The 21,843-nt window shown below is 37.7% G+C and overlaps 2 protein-coding genes across 3 annotated transcripts in view; both read right to left on the bottom strand.

The window, feature by feature from the left end:
* The window catches only part of LOC124512839 (leucine-rich repeat-containing protein 37A3-like), a 340,529-nt gene that overhangs the window by 136,327 nt on the left and 182,359 nt on the right, over positions 1–21,843 (bottom strand). The gene's annotated exons all lie outside the window — the stretch shown is intronic.
* LOC124513570 (uncharacterized) overlaps positions 1–21,843 on the bottom strand; it is a 78,131-nt gene that overhangs the window by 42,845 nt on the left and 13,443 nt on the right. For both annotated transcript variants that reach the window (XM_047081702.1, XM_047081703.1), the window contains exons 4-11: positions 20,494–20,556; positions 19,760–19,861; positions 11,407–11,511; positions 8,210–8,263; positions 6,886–6,990; positions 6,320–6,373; positions 5,084–5,188; positions 2,138–2,191 (exon numbers count right to left, since the gene is read on the bottom strand). In XM_047081702.1, coding sequence (XP_046937658.1) covers positions 2,138–2,191; positions 5,084–5,188; positions 6,320–6,373; positions 6,886–6,990; positions 8,210–8,263; positions 11,407–11,511; positions 19,760–19,861; positions 20,494–20,556 — 642 coding nt within the window. The remainder of the gene's footprint in view (positions 1–2,137; positions 2,192–5,083; positions 5,189–6,319; positions 6,374–6,885; positions 6,991–8,209; positions 8,264–11,406; positions 11,512–19,759; positions 19,862–20,493; positions 20,557–21,843) is intronic.

Raw genomic sequence — 21,843 nt, 5'->3', positions numbered from 1 at the left:
TTCAAAGAAAGAAATGTGAGTAGATGAAAAGTTTGACTATGACCTAAAATCTCCAAAATATGAAAAAAAGAAGTCATTTATCTATTCAGCAGATCATGCAACAGCTATAAACAAAGTAGCATGAGACCTTTGCGCCATCAGACATCATGGAAACAGAATTGTTGCCTTTACTCAAAAAATTCAATATCTATAATTATGGAGTAAAGCAATTTTTTTTTTGAGTAAAGCAATTTAAGCAAGATGTAAGTGGCTTGGGGGATTCCAAGTTATTTAAAATATCACAGATATTTAAAATTCAGTGTCTCTGTTATTACCTTAATTATGAGTGTTGTGTCTGGTTTTACTTCACTGCTTAATATGTTAATTCGGCATAATGTGCATTTGCCTTTGAGAACATTTAATTCTATTACACAAGTGAAGTAAGTACATTAGTTCAAGTTTGTAGTTTACAAAACATGGGCTACATCTTTTAAGATGTTTTGCAGTACAGGCAAGTAGTTTTTAAGTAAAGGGTATGTAAGTTAGATAGAAGGGAATGAAAGAACTGAGCAATATTTAATACTCATGAGGCATTACATGCACATGGAGAACATGTTCACTAAATATATGTTAGACTAAATGTATAAGAAGCGCTAAATATTTGTGATACTCTAAAATTGCTTGAGGCACCAAATATTCAAGATGTGGTAAATATTTATGACACTTGTTCAAATGACTCTAATTTGGCAATCCATTGGTGACACCATTTTTAGGTCTTCTGTGTCCTCTGCTCAAGGAACACAAAACCTATGGCTCTTTGATGGCCTTAATGGCAAACTACAACTATTAACAACAGGTACTTGTCCTTGTGTCTTTCTTTTTTTGTTTTTGTTTTTGTTTTTTTTTAAGTTTATTTACTTTGAGATAGAGTGGGGGAGAGGGGCAGAGAGATTGAGAGAGAGAGAGAGAGAGAGAGAGAGAGAGAGAGAGGGAGAGAATCCCATGCAGGCTCTGTGCTGTCAGTGCAGAGCCTGACATGGGGCTCGATCTCACGAACTGTGAGATCATGACCTGATACAAAGTCAAGAGTCAGATGCTCAACTGACTGAGCCACCCAGGTGCCCCTAACCCTGAGTCTTTCTGAAAGAGTTTGTGTCACAGGCTAGAGCACTTTCCATCTGTGGTCCATCTGCTTGAATCTCAATTCTGGTCCTTATAACCACATCAGCAGCAAGAAAAACGAATGCTGCTGAACAGAGAGAGACACAAAACTTATTATGCACATCACACAACTCAGATTCAAGTAGTGTAGTCCTTCCATTCACTCTACCCTGAATTTGTTAATGTATTCCATATTTCTGCCCCATTTTTGATGTGTGTTTTTATTTTATTTTATTTTATTTATTTATTTTTTGCTGTGTGTTTTTAAATGATTTAATACTGTGTGACTCAAACATCTTAACTGGGTCCATGAGCCTTTCTGTCCTGCGCACTCTGGGCTAGTACTTTGAGGCTACAATTGCAGAAAGTCCGTTTCCCTTGACACTCAGATTATGCATATCAAAGTACTGTTTGGAAGAAACCTCAGGGGATAAAGAATTTTTTATCAAGCATTGCACTTCAGTATATAGTGTAAATATCAAAAGTTAAAATTCCATACAATTTATCACGTATACAAGGACTACTTGGAGTAAAAGAGGGTATTAAAAATAATTCGTTAAAATTAATCTCCCTCAGTGGTAAACCATAACAATCTAGGACGTAAGATCACTCTGAAGTTAAACTCTAGGCTAGGAGTCAGCCAACTTTTCTATAAAAGTTTATAAACAATAGAAAATATTCTAGGTTTTGTAGGACTTATGATCTCTGTCACAACTACTCAGCTCTACCTTTGTAGGGTAAAAGCAGCCATAAATAATGCACAAACTAATGGGCTGGATGTGTTCCAATGAAATTGTTTACACAAACGGAAGCAGATTTGGCCCAAGGGTCAGAGTTTGCCAACCCGTAGTTTAGACAATTAAAGTAGAAACACTTCCCCAATAAAATGGTAAAATGGCAGAGTAAAAAGGTAGTGATGGGAGAGTTGGAATAGAGCATTAAAATATAACTTAATGTACGAATTAGGAGCTTAGAGTCACAGTAATTGTTCACTAACCTGTAACAGTGGCCACTGCATCCATCAATGTGCTGAGCTCAACCTTCCCATTAGCTACAAGGAAAGCCAAAATAAGGTAATAAGGCCAGAGAGCCATATATAAACAGACAAAAAATAGGGTAAATTGGGAAATAAGAGATCGAAGTTCATTAGCTCCACTGCTTTATCTGACTCAACTATAAGGATATAAACCCTGGATTTAAAGAATTAACTCCACATTAGTTGAGGCAGAGTCTTTATCTCTTGGACGAAATGGAGTCTTGAATGTACCTCTTGAATGTGAAGGCTGCTCTCCATCTTACCGGCAGGGTGAAAGGTCCCAGTGACTTATTTGGCTGTGTAGCAATTTATCAGCTTTGGTTCAGCCACATTTGTCAGAGGAGTCTTTGGGGACCACCTTTCTTGTCTTCTTACCTTTTCCCAATTTGTCTTTCTCTAGTTTCTTTGTCTATCACAACTATCTTGGGATTTTTGATCACACAAATTGGTGACCTGTTTCTTCTATTAACACTATATATACGTGTGTGTAAAGATAGGTATGTATTTCTCTTTAACCCTAAAAGACGGGTAGATATTTCAGAGAGTCTCCAAACTGAAAGGACTTGTGGTAACATAACAACTAGTTACAAAGGGGATTCAACAGTTCACTGAAAGCTAATGGGTTAATAAAAATTCTACGTGATGAGTCGAATGTGTAGACTTGCTCTCCTATGTCCTAAGGCTTCATGAAGTCCTTGTGTAACACTAGGAATTATTTTTTTTTTAAAGGGTAATGAGTCATAAAAAAAAAAAGCAATAAACTTGAGAAGAATATTATGCCTTATTGGGAATAACTTGGAATTAGGATGGTTCTGAGGGGGGATTTCAAGAGAAGGCCAAGTTTGCACCCGTGTGCTAAGTATGAACAAGTATTCCCTTGTATACCACTGAAATTGGCCAGAATGTTGCTGGTTGTTTCAAAATGAGTATAATTTCTGCCAAACCTTCTTTGGAAAGCAGAAAACTGCATGAGTGATGATTAGGCAATTGTCTTTTTGCTTTGATAACATTTATACCAATGATTTGGAGCCCTTTAGTTATGTACTGCTCAAATGAAGTGTTAGAAGGCCAGCCTATATTTGATGTTCCTCTTGAAGACTTTGTGTCACTTTGAATTATTTGTATTTTTCACTGTTTTTCATTTGTTTAGTCTAATTATTCCATCATTCCATTCATTCTTCAATATTTATTGCCTCTAAATATAAAATGATGTACGTATGGTTTCTACTTACAAGAAAATCACAGTTCATAAACAAAGAAGAGGGATATAAAGACACTCACTTTTTATACAATATGCTAAGTGTATAATAATATATGTGTGAATAGGATGAATTTTAAACTAAGAGGAAGAGTAAATAAAGTGAATTCCATGGATCAGGGAGCTCTGGAAAAGGTAAACTTTGAGATTAATTTTATAGGCAAGAATTGGCTGGTGAAATATGCCTAAGTATTTTTGTTCTAGGAGTTGGAGAGTATGTGGAAAAGGACAATTGGATAATCAAATCAGATGCCATGGTATAAGCATTAAATAACAAAGAAGATCTGTATATTAGCTGAAGACAATTTTATGAATTATCTACTAAATTTCAGGCACCATATGAGGCACTAAAGATTAAAATATATTTAATAATAAATTTAATATAATTTCTGAACAAGTCAGTTTCTGGGATGAGACGGACAAGTAAACATACTGTAATAGAGTAGTTGGGTTGACGTACAGCAAATGATAAAATCAGGAGATGCTCCCGCTAAAATTCATCCATTTATAGCTACTGCTTTGCAACAGGGTGGAGAGCCGACTATATAAGAATCTTGAACCCTGCCTATATCCAATACTATGGTTCAGACACCTCAGTGTTATAGGGCAATGTGGAAGCAAGAAATAATGTAAGATAAAGCTAAAAGGAAAGCAAGGGTCAGATCACAGATGTATGAAATAGTCAGCACTCCTAATTGGTAGGACTTGGTATTCAATGAGATGTGGCACTAAGAAAAAGTTGCAGTGAAAAATACCAATTCGGTTTTTTTTTAATATTTATTTATTTTTTGAGAGAGAGAGAAAGAGAAAACGAACAATTGGGGGAGGGGCAGAGAGAGAGACACACACAGAATCTGAAGCAGGCTGTAGGCTCTGAGCTGTCAGCACAGAGCCCAGCATGGGACTCGAACTCATGGACAGCGAGATCATGACCTAAACCAAAGTTGGAGGCTTAACCGACTGAGCCACCCAGGTGCCCTGAAAAATGTCAATTTTTAAATTTGTTTTACTAAGAACACGATGGTGCCACCAGCTGAGAAAGGGAATGTATAATTAGGAGATAGTTTGGGGTAGGTATTTTTAAATATAGTGAATTTAAGATCTGAGGCTTTGCTGAGCAAGAATGAATTTGGCAGATACAACCCAACAGGAATCTGGATGTGGTTTTACCCAACCCATATTTGGGGAGGAATTTGGGCTGCAGAAAAACATCTAGAAGTTTTCAGCATATAATGACACTTGGAAATAGGAGTGTGGATAATACTGTCCACGGAGAATTGTAACACGGAATTGTCAAAGTTAAAGTGATTAATGGGCTTAGGACACAACTATTTGAGGGATACTAATAATAGGGAAATTAGTCATATTTTTCTTCCTTCCTTTCTATTCTCTAGCCTATGAGATTCATTTTGCTCCTTATAAATTCATTACTGGGTCAGAAAGTAGTTATAATAGTTCTGTGTGTGATGCTTGGAATCCAAAAGAGAAGAGGTTAAAGATATGGGGCTTATAGAAATGAAGAGAAGGCTAGTCTCTTCTCTAAGCTTTGCAAAAATGTCATTTTGAGACTAGGTAAAACTAATTATGGACACACTCATGTACAAGTGCAGAAAGTCTCCGTAAGATACAGTAGTATGTGAAACACGCACCGGTAAGCGGTAGATTTTCTGTCACATCTTCGTGTTCCTTTTGTGTGAGCTTGATTCCCAAGTTTTCCAGGACAGTGTCCAGGTTATTCACCTTAACTTTGCCTGCTTAGGAAACATACAGGAATGAAACATGAAAAAAAATGAGTTTAAAATATTAGAAATATATTTTTGAATGCGAATTGTTATCTGAACATATATACTTTGTCATTATTACAATAAAAAACAAAAGAGAAAATGTACTTATGTGATTATTACTTTTCTGTATGAACTCCCATTTAACATGTCTAAGAGCATTAAATAATCAACAGAAAAATCAGAATTAGTAATTCTTCCTTTAAACCTTGAATGGAAGCCTGTATTATAAACAGCTCATGAAGGGATAGGCTACATGATTTGATTATAACCAATATTAGAGAGAATAGGAATGAGCTTTGATGACAGGACCTCATTAATTTATTAACTAACTAATATTAAAACAGAGTGAAGATCATAAGGTAACCTTAAAAACAAGCAGAATCTTAGCACTTTTTTAGATAAAATCAATCATTTTAAAGTGAACACCTTAGTGGAATTTGGTACATATTCACAATGTTGTACAAATATCACTTCCAGTTCCAAAACATTTTCATCATCCCCAAAGGAGAGCCCATACATATTAAGTAGTCACTCCCTACTTCCCTCTCCACCCAGCCCCCCGCAACCCTAACCTACTTTTTGTTTCTATGGATTTGCCTTCAATCTTCCTTCATAACAAGCTTTCCTTACACAACTCCCTAAAAATTCGGTAATTCTTTTCTTCATAATTTGCTGTGTATGATTAGATTTTTGGGGTTGTGAGTATGGATTCCTAGCAAGATGTATTGAGACATTATAGCGTAAAATATGATGATGATGAAAGTAACTAAGTAACTGGGGTGCCTAGGTGGCTCAGTCAGTTAAGCATCGGACTCTTGATTTCAGCTCAGGTCATGATCTCAGGGATGGTGAGTTCAAGCCCTGCGTCTGGCTCTGCACTGTCAGTGCAGGGCCTGCTTGGGATTCCCCTTCTCTCTCTTTCTCTCTGCACTCCCCCACTTACCATCTTTCTCTCTCAAAGTAAATAAATAAACTTCAAATAAAAGAAAGTAACTAAGTAATCTATACATAGGAAGCTAGACAGGACTCGTGTCTAAATGATAAATGTGAACCTTGAAGATTTCAGATGTCTCTGCCTTTCTTATCAGGCTTTTAACCTACCCTGAGTGGATTTCACCCCATCCAACATTGCATTCTGAAATACGTTTCCAGCAGCTATAGGAAAAGGAACAATTCATGTCAGAAGGGAAATGGTATGAACATTCACTTACTTACAACTTCAGTAAAACAACTGAAACTGAGTGGGAAATGTGTTCTGTCTCAGTATTAAATTTAAAAAGAAGTTATGGAAAAGAAAACCGAGTGTGACAAATATATGTATTTTCTGGCAAGTAGGAGACTGACAGCTGAGGGAAACACTATTATGTTGAAACAATCACACCTTTCCTTTTTCTGTTGACTTCCCCTTTTATTTCTTTTCCTAGTCCCCTCCAGTTCCCTTCCTTTTCTTCCTCAGGATATAGGCTGATCAACTACCTGACACTCAGATGGCAAAGCTATGGCTGAAGGGTTTGGTAAACTGCAGACTAAATCCAAATGACAATGCCTTTTCCTAATCAATTTCAGGATTTTTCAGAAAGCCCTCGACAGGTAAAAATTTTAAATTGTTCACACGGGCCACAAAACCAAGTTCCCTAGAAAGTCTTTGTGGCTTCTGTATAGCTCACCATCAATTGGCAGAGTTTCCTGCAGCTTTTTAAGCTCCTCAGCTGTGAGCTCGATCCCCATGCTTCCCAGAACTTTCTCCAGATCACTGACATGAACCTTTTTTCCTTTGAAAATACAAGAACATTAATGTCTGAGAATAATCATTCCATGAAATGGTGAAAAATTCATTCTCATTATAATGCATCCCCCCCATTTGAGGAAATGGAAGGGGAAAATGAAACACGTTTACACAGAATTATGGGGAAGTCACATAATAGAACATAACCCCTTAGTGTTTACAAAAGGAAGGTCTTTTATCTCTGGGAACAAGTCTGCCCTGCTGAGAACAAATTTGTTTTATAATTGGCCAGCAAATTAAGATACTAGATGAAAAAAGTATAAATTCAGCTATCATTTATTGTATTTATTCTTGTCTCTGAATAATGTGACTTTTTTCTTCATAATGACAATAATTTGATCCTGTCAGGGCTTTACAATGTAACTGGAATAAGTGTACAATGCACAATATAACGATTCCACAACTCTAGACATTAATCGGTGCTCATGATAACAAATGAACTCTTAACCCCATCAACTTATTTCACTCATCCCCTCACCCACCTCCCTTCTGGCAACAATGTGGTCTCTATAGTTAAGAGTCTAGTTTTTTTTTAGTTTGTGTTTCTGTTTTTTTTTTTTAATTTTTTTTAATGTTTATTCATTTGTGAGAGAGAGAGAGAGAGAGAGAGAGAGAGAAATACAGAGCGTGAGTGGGGGAGGGGCAGAGAAAGAGAGGGAGACACAGAAGCTGAAGCAGCTCCAGGCTCAGAGCTGTCAGCACAGAGCCCAATGAGGGGCTCAAACTCATGAACCATGAGATCGTGACCTGAGTCGAAGTCGGATGCTTAATTGACTGAGCCACCCCGGCGCCCCATTCGTTTGTTTCTTAAATTCCACACGCGTGAAATCAAACGGTATTTGTCTTTTTCTGGCTGATTTATTTCACTTAACATTGTATCCTCTAGATCTACTTAAAAGTAATTTCTTATTGAAAGATTGAGCGACATTGGCAAAAACAGCTGAGCAGTGAGTGGGTTGCTTCATGAAACTATCCTTCCACCGAAACACAATGAGTGAGAAAGAACTATCAGAATCAACTTCCTTAGAACTCTGGAAAATAGTCAAAGGTTGGTACATCAACCAAGTGAAAGCAGAATTGAGAAAAAGGTGACTTATAGTAAGAGAGCTCTGTGGCATTTTGACCCCCTTCCCCAAACTGTTTTTGATCATCCATCCCTGTGAGCAAAATATTTTCCAGGACAAAAGTGACAGTCTCTTACTTACCTGTAAAAGGTTTCATTCCATCCATATGCGTTCTCATTTCAACCTTCCCATGAACTGGAAGAAAATGTAAATCAAATACACAGTGGCATTCACTGAGAAACGCAAAACAGGAAGCACAGTGGCATTCATTGGCTACTTTTTATCCCCCACCTACCCCAAGGAGCACAAAAGGACATGGAAAAGAATCACTCTACTTGTTCTAAAGGTGCCTGCTTTAACAACTGCTTTCATCCATTGTCTTATGGCAAAACGCTAAAGGTGTGAGATTCAAAAGTCACCTCTTTTCATCAGACTTTATTTTTAGCTTTACACTTTGGAAAACCAAAGAGGATTTGGGCCACGCCAGGGAAAACAAAATTTAAAACTGGGATCTTATTCACCACTGTTTTAACGGGACTTTTGAAATGATCTCTTTCTTTACTGAGATTCTAATTACTATTTCCTTTCATGTTCACTGACCCAGGCAGACCAGTTTACTCTTGATTTGCATGATGTACGATTTGCTTGAGGGCAATATTCATTTTGAGCTTAACTTCCCAACTCTAATGATTTGCATAGTTTTCATAGTAGACATAGTAGACAAATTGAATTTCATACAAATTAATATTTAAAAAGACATTAATATGTTAAAGAACAGAAATATCTCACGAATAGATGATTTTTGAGATCTATATTTTGCCAAGAAAGAAAAACGACCTAAAAAACTGTCACTGTTGGTAAGTTAGTTGACAAATTCCTGATTTTAGATTGTAAGTAATAAATTACAGTATACAGTATCTAAAAACCCCTATACCATGGAAAATTTACAAATGAAGGTCCTGGATAACTCAAAAATATTTACTGAAGTATTAGAAGTACGCAGTGACTCTTAGCAGAAGCTGTGTGACACTTACATGTACACAATAACAAGTATTAGAACAGTGAGCAGGATAAATATACATTTATTCATTGGTTGCTAAATCTAGGCTAAACGAGAATCTTCCTTGTTTTTCTTCTGGATCTTTTGAGGCAGAACATTCCAAAAGTTATTTCTGTAGTAAAACCAATTAGTGAGGTCAGGAAAGCATGAAGATATGTGTCAGTTTTACGGGGCCACTGGAAATTCTCAGAAACAAAGATGATAACACCTATTTGGTGTAAAATTCGCTATTTAACTCGGGTCCCATTTCAACTGAATCTTGCCCTCTCCAGTAAATTCATATCTCCGTCCTGACAGACACAGTATGAGAAAAGCTTTGCCCTAAATGGGGTCTTTCTGTCCCAAATGATATAATTGGGGCTCTATGCTTGAGCCTTAATCTTTCACAAAACTTCTTTTTAAGCTCAATACTGATGGTAACTCTTCAGATGAGCAGATCACCAATAAGCAATAACTTAAAGATTTTAACTCTGGGGGTGCCCGGGTGGCTCGGTCGGTTAAGCATCCGACTTCAGTTCAGGTCGTAATCTCACGGTTCATGAGTTCAAGCCTGCATCAAGCTTGCTGCTGTCAGCACAGAGCCCACTTTGGATCCTCTGTCCACCCCCCTCTTTGTCCCAGCCCCCGCTTACGCGCTCTTCGTGTCTTTCAAAATAAATAAATTAACTTAAAAAAAATTCTAACTCTGATTTAAAGAAAAAAGGATTAATCATTCCACATGTCCATTTTATTTCATGTGTACTTTTTAATCTCACAATGATTTTCATTATGTTGGTTGATCTGAAATTATTATTTTAAAATAAGGAACAGAAATCATTGGCAATACCAGAGGATAGTTTCAAATAATAGCTAGATTTCCACCCATAATTCTGCTTTTTAGCAATATGAAAAAAAATTCCACCATAATCTCAAATAGACAAAAAATAGTTTTCTATTACGAAAGCTGATTGGTCCATATCTAGTCTCATTCACGGATACACCATTGCAAGCAAAGAAAACAAGACAGTGAAGACCACTTGCATGGTCCTCCTAGTACACTACCAGTGGTAAAAATTAGAGAATAAATTAAATGAATTAACAAAAATAGTTTTAAGGGTACACTGCTTATCTTACACAATGACGTGAATAAATGCACCTTAATAAGATGAGCAAGCATTGATTCATCTAAGGTTATATGATAGTTAAGGCATGTTCCAGACAGATACTTCTTAGCGCTACTATAACGTTCTCAGGCTGATATTTAACATTTGCTTATTTAGCTTGAGAATTCTTTTAGCCCCAATTCAGAATGTACTAAACTTTAGACTTTGTCTCTAGCCCATCAAGGGAGATTAGAGCTTTGGGAACAGTCAGTCCTTGGACCATGGAATCCAGCTCAGAATGAGGGGATGTAAGCAGAGGCATAGGTGGGGCCGCTGAGCATTCAGGTATTCCACACATTCAGGCCTGAGTGGTTACTGTTCCTTTTCCCCTCAAGGGTATCTGGAAAACTTGGTCCTATTCCTTTGGTGCAGGAAATAGGTCCTACACTTCATATTCCTCTTTTATCACGCTTTTTTTTTTCTTTTGAGAGAGAGAGTGAGCGCGCGTGTGTACGAGAGAGACAGAGAGAGAGAGAGAGAGAGAAAGAGAGACAGAGAGAGACAGACAGTCCAAAGCAGGCCACACTCTGCACAGAGTTGGATGCAGGGCTCGATCCCACATCCCTGGGACCATGACCTGGGCCGAAATCAAGAGTTGGACGCTCAACAGACTGAATCACCCAAACGCCCCTATTCTGCCTTTCTACATGTCCTTGAAAATGGTGAGGCAAAGACAGAAATGCTATTTTAATAACCTCCCACTTAGGGGTACCTGGCTGGCTCAGGTGGTAAAGCATGCAACTCTTGATCTCAGGTTGTGAACTCAGCTCTACACTGGGCCTAGAGCTTACTTAAAAGAAATTAAAAATACTTTCCCACTTTGGGCTCTGCTCTCTTTTCTCTATAATTTTAAAAAATTTTTTCTGTGTTAAAGTTTCTTCTATTTAATGCACCCCACTCCCTTCCCTCCACAGCAGTGTCTCTCTCTAATTTTGTTCAGTTCTAATAGTGGCCTTGGCCTTGGCCATACTCCAAGTGGAAATGAAGTTACTGAAAATGTCAAGGGGCAAAACATGTTTACTTCCAGTCTGAGTCATCTTTCATGTTTTCCGTCTTCTTAATGCCAAAGTAGAGTTTTCAGAGATTCTTTTATAGAAGCTCAGATTAACCGATTCAAACAGATCTTAAATACTCACCGTCGGCTGGTAGATCACGTGTCAGATCATTAATTTCCTCTTCTGAAAGGTTCATCCCCATAGGTGGCAAAGGAGAATCCATTGTATCGACATCAACAATCTCTCCTTGTGAAAAAGTAAAGAATACGGGGAAAACTCACGGATTCCAAAATGTGACCACTCGCATTACTCATAGTGCATTAATGATTATCAGTCTCATGAGGAAAACAAGATTTAATATAGTCTATTCACATATATCAAGGGGGTCAATAAGGATGTTAGAATTCGAATACAAATCTTCCAGGTGAATGAGCAATTTTCAAATCTTTCACAGCAAATGGTAAAATCAAACTGTGGCTGACAATGAGGGTTTGTTGTTTTTTTTTTTTCCTGAACTCCCAGATTAGATGCCTCAACTCCTGACAAAAATCGATCATCAAGTTCTGTTTCCATTTATGTGGAGGATGATGTTATTCAGACCAACCTTCCTCTGGAAACTGAAATCTTGGATAAAATGTAAAAAGCATCTCCTCAAAAGTACTGAAGAGCTGATAAGAGAGTACGTTACTAGTGCAAAGTCTCATCAAAAGTAGGAACCTAGGGAGGTAAGCAGAGCCCTGGTACTGTTTCTGTTCTAAGGATACTTGCTCCATCTGGATTTGAACTGTCATGTTGATGACCTCATGGAGTGTGGGTGATTCTGTCCAAGTGCCCAGCAGAAGCAAAGGCAAGTATTCCTTAGGAACATGCTTCCATCCTTACCCTCAAAGGTTTCTTTCTATAATTTTCCAAGGAAAATAGCTCCCACTCCAAAGAATCAAACACAGAGCGAAACAAGTTACCTGAGAGAGAATAAGCAGAAATAACAGGCAGCAGCAACATGCTCATAAAAACTTTAGATTTAGAAGTTATCAGGCACAAATTACAAAACTATTATGCTTCCTATGTGTAAAGCAATGGAAAACAAGCTAAAAGTATCTGCATCTGCAGGAGATAGGAAACAGTACAAAATGACCCAGGATAGCCGAAAAAGAGAAAAAAATGCTTAGAAATGAAAAGAAGGGGGAAAGAGGAGGAAGGAGGGAGGAAGGAAACAAGACAGCTGTATGGGAACATGAAGGGGACCTTGAACCACATGGAACTCATCCTCTACCCACTAGTGAATCTAGGGCTGCGGGAAAGTCCTTTGGGACAATCCTTGGTTTAGTGCCAAGTAGCAGTGGTGTGTCTTTCCCGAGCTTCCTAGTGGGCAGCTCACGGTGTCTATGGGGCACTCTTACTGGTGCACACCGTGCATATGGCATTGTCTGCACCCACGGAGGCCGGAGCTACAGCCAAGTGGGTACATCACCACGTGGTTAAATCTTGACTCACAATAACGCGGATCTGTATTGAATGTGGAAGATTTCGATGTTAAAGTTGAAAGGGTAGTCAGTATTTCTATACCACAGAAAACAAGAAATAAGGGTGCATGATATGCTTTCATATTTCTTCATTATGTTGGGATTTAAACTTGGCACAACAGTAAACACGTACATGTGATAAGTCCTCTCATAATATAAGTGGTTTTCAAACCCTAAGAAATCAATCTTCTCACCAGGAAATATGTTACACAGCAAATGGAAAATGAAAGAAAAAAAAAACAAGACAAATACACTCCTACTAAAAGTCACACAAAAAAGATGTTTCTATAAAGAACAGCCAGAACTGGGCGTGGTGGACAAGGGAGCGTGTGTGTGTGCGTGTGTGTGTGCGTACAAGGGCTGAGGAGTGAGGGGTTAGGTCTACTCATATCAAAAGATTATAAAGCTGTTATACTCAACACAGTTTAGAGCATGAATAAGCAGACCAATAGAACAGAATGTAAATTCTCAAAATAGACAAGTGCACATGGAAATCAAGTATATAGTTAGGATGGCATCTCAAATTCAAGGATGTGGTGACAGACTTTTAAATAAATGATCTGGGACAACTGTAGAGCCGTTTTCAAAAAGATAAACTAGATCTGTATCTCCCGATGGAATGCAATGTGAAATAAACAGTATTACTTATGAAGTATTGTTGTCAAAAAATGTTGAAGATGAAAATAATTAAGCCATCAGAGCTGATTCCTGGTTTATGAGGAATACGGACAACAGAGAAACGAGAGATGAGAAAACAGACAAAAACGGGTAAATTTAGTATATGGGAAATTTTTCTTTTTTTAGTGTATTGAAATGCTACAAGACAATCGGCAACCCAGTTTCTTAAAAAAAAATCAGTGCCTAAAAAGAAAAGACAAAGAAGGTAGAGGAATAGCTGTAGAGTACGTGAGATTTAAGTGTCATAATAGATGCAGTGTGTAAAGCTTGTTGGGTTTTTTATTTGAATAAGCTCACTGTAAAAAATATTTTAAAGAAGGGAAATTTAAAAATAAACTGTATAATGGTATTGCAGTCATGTAAAAAAATCCATACTTTTTTTTTTAAATTTTTTTTTAACGTTTATTTATTTTTGGGACAGAGAGAGACACAGCATGAACGGGGGAGGGGCAGAGAGAGGGGGAGACACAGAATCGGAAACAGGCTCCAGGTTCTGAGCCATCAGCCCAGAGCCTGACACGGGGCTCGAACTCAGGGACCGCGAGATCGTGACCTGAGCTGAAGTCGGACGCTTAACCGACTGCGCCACCCAGGCGCCCAAAAAATCCATACTTTTAAGAAGATGTATACTGAAGTATATAAGGACTAAATGAAAATTTGCTTTGAAATAAGTAAGAGGGGCGCCTGGGTGGCTCAGTCGGTTGAGCATTGGACTTCGGCTCAGGTCAGGATCTCGCGGTTTGTGAATTCGAGCCCCGCGTCAGGCTCTGTGCTGACAGCTCAGAGCCTGGAGCCTACTTTGGATTCTGTGTCTCCTTCTCTCTGCTTCTTCCCCGTTCATGCTCTGTCTCTGTCTGTCTCTCAAAAATGAATAAACGTTAAAATTTAAAAATAAATAAATAAGAAGCAAGTGAGATGAATCTTCATAACTGTTGAATCTAGGTTCATTCTATTATTCTTTATTCTTTATCATTCATTATATTATTCTTCCTACTTTGTATACATTTGGAAATGCTCATTACAGCCAAAAGGCAGAAAGAACCCAGATGCCCATCAAAGGATGAGTGAATAAACACAACATATACACATACAACAGAATGTGTTATTAGGCAACAAAAAGGAATGAAATTGTATACCCATGTTCACAGAACATATTCACAATCACTAAAATGTGGAAGCAACTCAAGTATCCACTGATGGATGAATGAATATATATACATATAGTAGAATATTATTCAGTCTTAAGAAGGAAGGAAATTTTGACATATGTTACAACCTGGATGAAACATGAGGACATTAGGGTAAGTAAAATAAACTAGTCACGAAAATAGATACTGCATGATTCCACTTATATAAGGTATTTAGATTAGTCAAAACCATACAGACAGAAAGTAGAATGGTGGTTGTCAGGGGCTCGTGGGAGGGGAGAATGGGAAGTGTTTGTTTAATGGATACAGAGGTTTTTTTTGTTTTTTTAACGGTTATTTATTTTTGAGACAGAGAGAGAGACAAAGCATGAACAGGGGAGGGGCAGAGAGAGAGGGAGACACAGAATCTGAAGCAGGCTCCAGGCTCTGAGCTGTCAGCACAAAGCCCGACGCGGGGCTCGAACTCACGGACCGCGAGATCATGACCTGAGCCAAAGTCCGCCGCTTAACCGACTGAGCCACCCAGGCGCCCCTAATGGATACAGAGTTTTAATTTTACAAAATGAAAAGAATTCTGGAGACGGATGGTGGTAGTCATTGCACAAAAAATGTGAAGGTGCTTAATAACACTGAACTGGACACTTAAAAATGGTTAAGGTAGTAAACTTTATGTTATGTGCATTTTACCACCATAAATTGGAAAAAAGGAAGAATGGAATATTGATACATGCTACAATATAGATGAACCTGAAACCATCATACTAAGTGAAAGAAGCTAATCATAAAGACTACATACTATCCCGCTTATATGAAATGTCCAGAATAGGTAAATCTATAGGGACAGAAAATAGATTAGTAAGTTGCCTAGGGCTTGTAGGGTGGTGGGGAGAGAATAAAAGGGTGATAGCTAAAGGATATAGGGTTTCGTTTTGGGGTGTTCTGGGTATTCACAGAGTCCTTTGATAAAGCTACTAACTATAATGAAATTGTAATTAGTCCCAATAAAGTAAATTATAACCCAAAAAGGGACATTCGGTGCCTCAGACTAGAAGGACATGGGGGTAGAATGGGGAGACGACAAAAAAGAAATTGGAAGAAAATAGAAGTTTCGGTCTCTATCTCTGCATTGTCTATGAAACCATCTTTCTACCATGTCACTGAGACTTGAACAGACTGGAATAGGTTACAAGGTTCCTTGAGCGGAGCACCTGGGTGGCTCAGTTGGTTAAGTGTCTGACTCTTGATCTCAGCTCAGGTCATGATCTCATGGTTCGTGGAATTCAGTCCCGCGTTGGGCTCTGTGCTGACAATGCAGAGCCTGCTTGGGATTCTCTCTCTCTCCTCGCTCTCTGACCCTCCCCCACTCTCTCTGTCTCTGTCTCTCAAAACTAAACTTTAAAAAGAAAGAAAAGTCCCATAAAACTTATAACACACAATATTTGAGTGAGAAAATTGATCTGAAGATACAAATCTGAATATTTTGAGGATATAGGGATGATGGGGGAAAGGAAGTTTTTTCAGAGAGTGTTAAATGAAACAATGAACTACAAACAGAACTTCATTCTGCTCCCTGGAGTTTATAAAAATGAAGAAATAGGACTTTTACATTAGGAATTAATCCCTCCTTAAGATCTGCAAGTATCTTCTGAGTGCTTTAGAAATTCTGGTATGCATGTTCACAAGCGCTAACTCCCTTCAAAGACACAGTTATTTCTAAAATCCTCACCATTAAGTAGCAGGTTTTCCGTCAGCTTTTTCTGTTCCTTTTCTGGGAGCTTAATCCTCATTTCCCCCAGAATGCTGTCCAAATTACCCACATTAACCTTCCCACCTTAGGAAAGCAATAGGGATGGGAAATAAGAAAAATGGAATGTTTCCACAATATTAAAAATGCATTCGTTTCTGTGTATTATTAACTTAATTAGCCCGTGCTAATGATATGAAAAAAGAGAGAAAGTGTAATTCATGTCTTCATATTATCATTTAACATTTTAAATAGGAGTACCAAGACTCATTTGACTTTTCTAATTATCTGGAAAAATTTAATAGGATGGGTAAAACTAGAACCTGTCGCCTTTCACCTTATCTTGGACAACTTGAGACAGCAAAAGGTGCCTAAGGTATATTTTAGCGCCTTACGGCTATTAGACCACAGATCTCATTGCTACAGACAAGAACAGGAGCCATTCTCATTTTCCTGAACTCCCAGGTCACTTCCACTGAACAATTGCCAGTACTTCACTTCAATGTCTGCGGTATAGACCTAGATTTGATTTTCCAATTTAAGATTCTTTTTCATCTTACTTCCATGCTCCCTATCCCTCTGACTCTTCTCTGGCCTTTTGTGGCCTGTGGAAACCTCAGCATTACTTATGATTCACAGTGAAAGAAGTTGTTGATATAATAAACTTAATATAAGTTTTTAGGATAGCATTCATTTCTATTTAGAGATGTGTTCTGTGAGTTTTTAAAATGTCTTCTTAGTGCCAAATTAGTGGCTTTCGAGAGTCTTTCCATCACTTCATAAGCCCAAGATTTCCCAAGTGGTTCAATGCTATATTAAATGCTCAGCATTAATTTGTAGATTCTGTCTCATATTTTTAGGTTCCTTTTCTGTAAGATTCAACCTCATGTTTTCCAGAACAGTGATTGTTGTTATATCAACATGATTGTTGATATCAATCATCCTCACCCCTAGGAAACTGAAAGAAATAACACCAAAATGTAGTCACTCTTAAATGTGACCAAAACTATTAATTTGTAGATAATATATAGTTACAAGTTCTAGCACAAAAAACATAGCTAACTACATTGTTCAAATATTTAAAATATGTTCAATAATAGAGTTAGAATAAAATATCTTCCTTTGGTCAGTCCATAGAGCAGAAAGCTTTAAAGGTAATCGGTGAGCTACTCAGTGAAATACACTAGTGGGGATAACAAATTTCATCCTTCCATCCAATGAGCATGATTTTTTTGTTGATGATACCCAGAGAAAAATTTCTTTTTCTGAGTAAATTTCTTTAACCATTACTAATCTTTTTGTTTATTAATCACTTTTCAAACTAGACTTATTTTCTTCTTTGCCACAAATTGTAAACTTTTCTTTTTTTTTTTTTTTTTTTTTTTAATTTTTTTTTTCAACGTTTATTTATTTTTGGGACAGAGAGAGACAGAGCATGAACGGGGGAGGGGCAGAGAGAGAGGGAGACACAGAATCGGAAACAGACTCCAGGCTCCGAGCCATCAGCCCAGAGCCTGACGCGGGGCTCGAACTCCCGGACCGCGAGATCGTGACCTGGCTGAAGTCGGACGCTTAACCGACTGCGCCACCCAGGCGCCCCTGTAAACTTTTCAATAAATTATGGAACTCTATCCCCCAGGATAGAACATACATTGTCTGCAACAGTATGGGCGGATTAAAAGAAGCATAAACATGCTATCAAAATATCTGAAAAGTGGCAAGTATCAAAATTTAACATCTTATGTATATTTTCATCTTTAAAGGCCTTCATTGCACACCAAAGGAAACCATCAACAAAACAAAAAGGCAACTACTGAATGGGAGAAGATGTTTGCAAATGATATATCCAGTAAGGGGTTAAAATCCAAAATATGCAAAGAACTCATATGACTGAACACCGAAAAATGACAAATAATCCAATTTAAAAATGGGCAGAGCACATGAATAGACTTTTCCAAAGAAGACATGTAGATGGCCCACAGACACATGAAAAGATGCTCAGCATCACTAATCATCAGGAAAATGCAAATCAAAACCCAATGAGATATCACTTCACACCAATCAGAATGGGTAGGATCAAAAAGATAAATAATAAGTCCTGGTGAAGGTGAGGAGAAAAGGGAGCCCTTGTGCACTATTGGTGGGAATGTAAATTGGTGCAGCCACTCTGGAAAATAGTTGGGAGGTTCCTCCAAAAACTAAAAATAGAAGTACCATATGGTCTAGTAATTCCACTTCTGGGTATTTACAAGAAAAAAATGGAAACGCTAATTTGGCAAGATACTATGCCATTTTGTTTGCTGCAGCATTACTTACAATAGCCAAGATGGGGAAGCAACCTAGGTGTCCATTAACCGATGAATGGATAAAGAAGATGTGGTACACATACACATAACGGAATACTACTCGGCCGTAAAAAAAGGATGAAATCTTGCCATTAATGACAACATGGATGGACCTGGAGGCTATTATGATAAATGAAGTAAGTGAGACAGAGAAATACAAATATCATATGATTTTGCTTACTTGTGGAATCTAAAAAGTATAACAAACAAACAACAGACTCATAAATAGAGAGAACAGGTGGTTGCCAAAGTAGAGGTGGGTGGGGGATTAGGTGAAATAGAAGATTAAGAGGTGCAAACTTCTAGTTATAAAGAAAATAAGTCAGAGGGATGAAAAGTATAGCATAGGGAACAGAGTCGATAATGTAATAACTACGACAACAGAAGGCAACTACACTTACCATGGTGTTTCATAATGTGTGTAATTGTTGAATCACTATGTTGTACACACGAAACTAATGTTATATGTCAGTTATCCTTTGATTTAGAATAAATTAATGAAAAAGGCCTCTGTGCCAACCATCAGCCTATCCTGATAGATGTATCAGCTTTAAGAAGCATACAAATCAGAATCTCACCAAAATTCGTTATTAAGCAACAGAGAAGCCATCATTTCACAAAGTCAGACTTTACCTTTCCATACAGTACAAATATACTCTCAATAATTTCTAAAAATATATGAAATGGAGAAAATAAGGCCACTCTTCATTCACTGGCACCTAAGGCAGTTATTGCTGGCCCTCTAACAGGCAGAACCCCTCCCATCCATTTATTCTTTGTAATTTCTCATTTGTTTCCATTTCATACTTTTCAATGCCTTCCTTTTCCTCTTCTCATTTTAAAATTTCAGACTCACAGTGTATTCAAGAATAATAGCCAGGATTTCTCAACCATGGTCGCAGGATTTCTGACTAAAGCCACCTCGTTCCCAACTAAGAATGAGACGACACCGTTGGTATTTCTTCATAAGAGAAAACAGTCATTACCTTGTAAAAGATTTTTTTGGACAATCTTTTTCACTTAGATATGAAATAGAATTGTTAGAGAAATTCTCACCATCGACTGGCAGATTGTTCACCAACTCTCCCTGTTTCTTATCTTTGAGTTCTATCCCCATGTTTCCTGGAACTTTTTTCATGTCATTGACCTCAACCTCTCCTTCAAAGCAAAAGAAGGGAGACTTCTGGTATTATTGTGAATGATGTCGTGATTCCACACAATTAAAAAAAAATTGCCTTTGTAGCATTACAGCTAACTGCTGAATGAAAAGAGACCCAGCCTAAAAAATAGGCCTTTGGGCCTACAGAGAAGGTTTCTCGTTACTTCTAGTATAATCTCTGAATGACAGGCAGGGCAACAGAGCATGCGATTATGAGTATAAACTTTGCAGTACATTAGAATGATACAGATTGCTGATCTAAATAGTTTTCTCAGCACTTTTATTGCTTTGAGATCTCCTCTAACTTTACCAAAACTTTCCTTCACTTTTTACTGTGTTAAACTGGAATTTAGCTTTCCGCCATAAAAGAAGGTATGCTAATTATTGGCAGAGATTTCAGATAATGACTTGGGAAACAACAAAGAGCACTGAAGTTTTATTGCTAAAAGTTCTGATAATCTATTATCTAACTGTAGGCATTTATACATAAACATTTTTATAAGATGTGTAAGACAGATTTTAAAAGTCCATGCAATCATGATGTGGAAAGAGCATTATATTGTAATTTAGTGGAAAGAATTTGGTTCTTAGATTTCTAGTAGCATCTTACTCTTAGTTGTTATTCTATTACCTGTTTTGGCTTTTATTCCATCCATTCCATCCATTAAGATACCAACATCAAAGTTCCCATTAGCTGTTAAAAAAAAAAAAAGACTTAGTTGGGATCCAGAAAATGATAGAGCTTTAGAATGAAAACATAAAGTACCCATACTGTAAAAAAGCTTAAGGCAGAGTCCAGTATTTCCACTATTTTATTTGAGTCCATTTTTAATTTTTTTTTTTCAACGTTTATTTATTTTTTTGGGGACAGAGAGAGACAGAGCACGAACGGGGGAGGGGCAGAGAGAGAGGGAGACACAGAATCGGAAACAGGCTCCAGGCTCTGAGCCATCAGCCCAGAGCCCGACGCGGGGCTCGAACTCACGGACCGGGAGATCGTGACCTGGCTGAAGTGGGACGCTTAACCGACTGCGCCACCCAGGCGCCCCTATTTTTAATTTTTAATTTCAGGCTTTCTGAGGTTCAATTTGTATTTGCAAAATGGACTTGGAGTCTAGGAAAAACATTTTATGATGCCACACTAGTTCATAAACTCTACAGGACAGTTGATGCTCTCTGTGTTCATCTTTGTTCTGGCAGGGACAAGACTCATGCAGGTACCAAGAGTAAAAGAAGTAAAGGCCATAATTCTCATCTCTTGTCTTTTACTAACATACTTTCTCCTCTTCTTTCTAATCACTGCGTCCATTTCAGTATGGCTGCTGACTAATTATTACTCCACCACTGCAGTAATTGCTATTAGTTCTTTATGACTCCAAATAATTATTATTTTTTCTTATTCTTTTCTGCTCTTTTCAGTTTATCTCTTGATTCATCTTTCCATACTCATGAATTATTCATTTATTAATTCATACACAAAGGGAGACAGATATAAAGCCTCACTCCAAGGAACCACCAAACGGACCAAATAATGACAGTTCTTAGGCAATAAGGCTTTGAAGGAGCTCCAGTTCCCCTCTGCTCCCTCCAGTGGTTTCCAGGCTACTAGTTTTCACTGCAAATAGAAAATGTTATTTTTCAAGGCTATTACGGAGCTGTAAGACAGAGGATGGGAATAGGGCAAATTAAAATATCACAAAGCTCACTATTCTTACTGAGATTCAGTCTTTTTTCTCTTAAATCCTCCCAGATTGCAGCAAACCTTTGGTTAATTTCCAGTTCTGAAAATGTTAATTTTGACAATTTTTGCCCGTTTGCTCATTGCTCTTATGGAGGAGAGAGTTTTTCGGTGGTTCCTATTCTGCCTTTTATCTGACATCCCCAAGTGAGTTTCTGAAGCTAAAAATAACCTCTGGCAATTGTTGATAGTCCCACTTAATTATTTTTTCCAGATGTCCCAGGGAAACTTAAAAGCATAAAG

This window comes from Lynx rufus, unplaced genomic scaffold (assembly GCF_022079265.1).
Source record: "Lynx rufus isolate CCGP_SWC_20201006 ecotype Redwood Valley unplaced genomic scaffold, mLynRuf1.p SCAF_18, whole genome shotgun sequence".
Classification (NCBI taxonomy): domain Eukaryota; kingdom Metazoa; phylum Chordata; class Mammalia; order Carnivora; family Felidae; genus Lynx; species Lynx rufus.
The sequence above is the reverse complement of the archived record's forward strand: the minus strand, read 5'-3'. Positions and strand labels throughout refer to the sequence as shown.